We start from the raw sequence: 2,120 nt of genomic DNA, 5'->3' as shown, positions 1-2,120 counted from the left end.
GGTGTGGGTCCCGGCGATCCGATCGCCTGGGTCCCAGGGCTGCAGGGCAAGGAGGGCCACCCCGTCGGCCTCCCGCACGGATTCCCTCTGTCCGTCGGTCGGTGGGTCCGCGGAGCCGGCAGGAGTCCCTGGGCTCTGGGCGCTGTATGGGAGGCTACAACAGACCGATGGCGGCGGCGGCCCTGTCCGGCCTGGCGGTGCGGCTGTCGCGCTGGGCCGCGACCCGCGGCTCCTACCGCGCCTTCTGCAAGAGGCTCACGCGCACACTGCTCATCTTCTTCGACCTGGCCTGGCGCCTGCGCGTGAACTTCCCCTACTTCTACGCGGTGGCCTCCGTGATTCTCAACGTCCACCTGCAGGTACATATTTAGAGCGATTAACTCTGTGGTAGTGGCGGGCCCCAGGCAGGATGGCTGACTTGCACCCACCGGCTCACCCGCCCCAGAGCGAAGTGACCAGCTCGGCCCGCACACGCGGACTTGCCCGTCTGTCTTCCCAGTGTCTCATCTGTTAATGTAAATGGGCGGCTAGAAGTCATTATTTGCGGAAAGCCTTCAGCATGACCAAAAAAGCCTAAGATATAACGAAAAGTTGCCTCTCGAGGAAATAGATATTTCAAGGAACAGAAAAGAACTTAAAAGTCTGAAAATCTGCAGAAATATGTGAGAAGTTCTTGCATCCGTATGATAAAAAAAACACAAAACAAAAAGCAGCACGAACTTTGGGCGATGCCAAGGGACACAGGATGCCTTAAAGGGGAAAAAAGGAGGAAAGGTTACTAACAACTTAAATAAACTGTGCTGGAATGGTCCAGAGAGAAGGCTAATCCTCCAAATTAGAATGAGACCTGCATAGAGTTCCAACTGCGTGGAATGAATGCTAAGCAATAGACTGGATGGAATTAGACGTCGGAGGAAATTAATATCGTGATCTGAAGTCATACCTTGCCTCACCCCCAAAGAGGAAACAACGGTAAACGGGAACTGCAGGGAAACAAACATTTCAAGCTGTGCAAGGAAAGCATGCTTCAAATAAAAAAGCAACCTGGGATGTGGCCTGGTTTTGAACAGTCGCCAGGAGTGTGAAAAACGGAATCTGCTTGGACATTGGCACATGGATCGAGACTGCAGTCACAGATCCAACCACAGCATTCGACTTTGCTATTCAGTGAGCGGTATTTAAATGAGCATTACAATAGAAATATTAGTTATGATGTTCCATTTTTAGAGTAAATCTAAGGCAAAGCAGGGAAGACTTAATTAGGGTTTTAGAACAGAATGGGAATATTACCAACTTTGACGGTGTATAAGTACTGGCGGAGGGGAGGAAATGGCATAGTGGTGCTATTTTCATGAAGCGGGAAGTCTGGATACTGTCTCTAGTTCAAAGAATATCGGTGGGGGGAATCACTTCGTAAGGTATATAAATGTCTAACCACTACGCTGTACACCTGAAACTGATACAATATTTGAATGTCAACTGTGATTGAAAAATTAAAATAAAAAGTAAAAAGTTTTAATGACTATATCAAAATGAGCAAGGGTACGGGCGGAAGCATTAAAAATAGTGTTACGACCATATGGAGTGGGGAGGAGAGTGGAGGGGGACAGCAGGAAGTCAGCAGAAAATGCCTCATGTTATCAGGTCAAGAAATAGTAATAAAAGCATATTCTTAAAAACGGAGATAACCACTAACCAAACGTGTAAAAGTTTTGCCTCTGGGTTGGGGAATCAAGAGTTGAGAAGGATGAGCGAGGATTTACTGCTTTTCATCACACACACACACACACGCTTTCGCATTCTTTGATTTTTTAAACTATGTGCATGCATGGTTTTGATTAAAAATGAAAACTTATTAAAAATGAATTTACTGGGAGAGGGAGGGGGAAATAAAATGTAAAAACACATATGTATATATAGTATAAAAACAAATAAATAAACTGGCATAAAAATTTAAAAAAATAAAAATTTACTGCACTCAAGGAAGGAAATTTGAGGGAAGGGGAGTTGGGGAGTGGCACACGAGGGTAGATAGAGTCTGCCTTCTTGTTTTTCTGCAATGGCGTATGTATATCCTAAAATGTTCCTGAATGATCACGCAAATAGAATTCCCTTGCTTT

At 45.8% G+C, this 2,120-nt stretch overlaps 1 protein-coding gene across 1 annotated transcript; it reads left to right on the top strand.

Moving 5' to 3' along the window:
* Positions 1–9: 9 nt before the first annotated feature.
* On the top strand, positions 10–1,864 carry LOC102882586 (small integral membrane protein 10). The gene has a single exon (XM_006921512.3). It carries the CDS (start codon positions 147–149, stop codon positions 369–371), a length of 225 nt encoding a protein of 74 aa, XP_006921574.1. The 5' UTR covers positions 10–146; the 3' UTR covers positions 372–1,864.
* The last annotated feature ends 256 nt before the right edge of the window (positions 1,865–2,120 follow it).

The sequence above is a fragment of the Pteropus alecto genome, unplaced genomic scaffold (assembly GCF_000325575.1).
Source record: "Pteropus alecto unplaced genomic scaffold, ASM32557v1 scaffold19, whole genome shotgun sequence".
Lineage (NCBI taxonomy): Eukaryota > Metazoa > Chordata > Mammalia > Chiroptera > Pteropodidae > Pteropus > Pteropus alecto.
The sequence above is the reverse complement of the archived record's forward strand: the minus strand, read 5'-3'. Positions and strand labels throughout refer to the sequence as shown.

Coding starts and splice junctions, on each gene's coding strand:
- LOC102882586 (XM_006921512.3), top strand. CDS start 147: ATGGGAGGCTACAACAGACCGATGGCGGCGGCGGCCCTGTCCGGCCTG.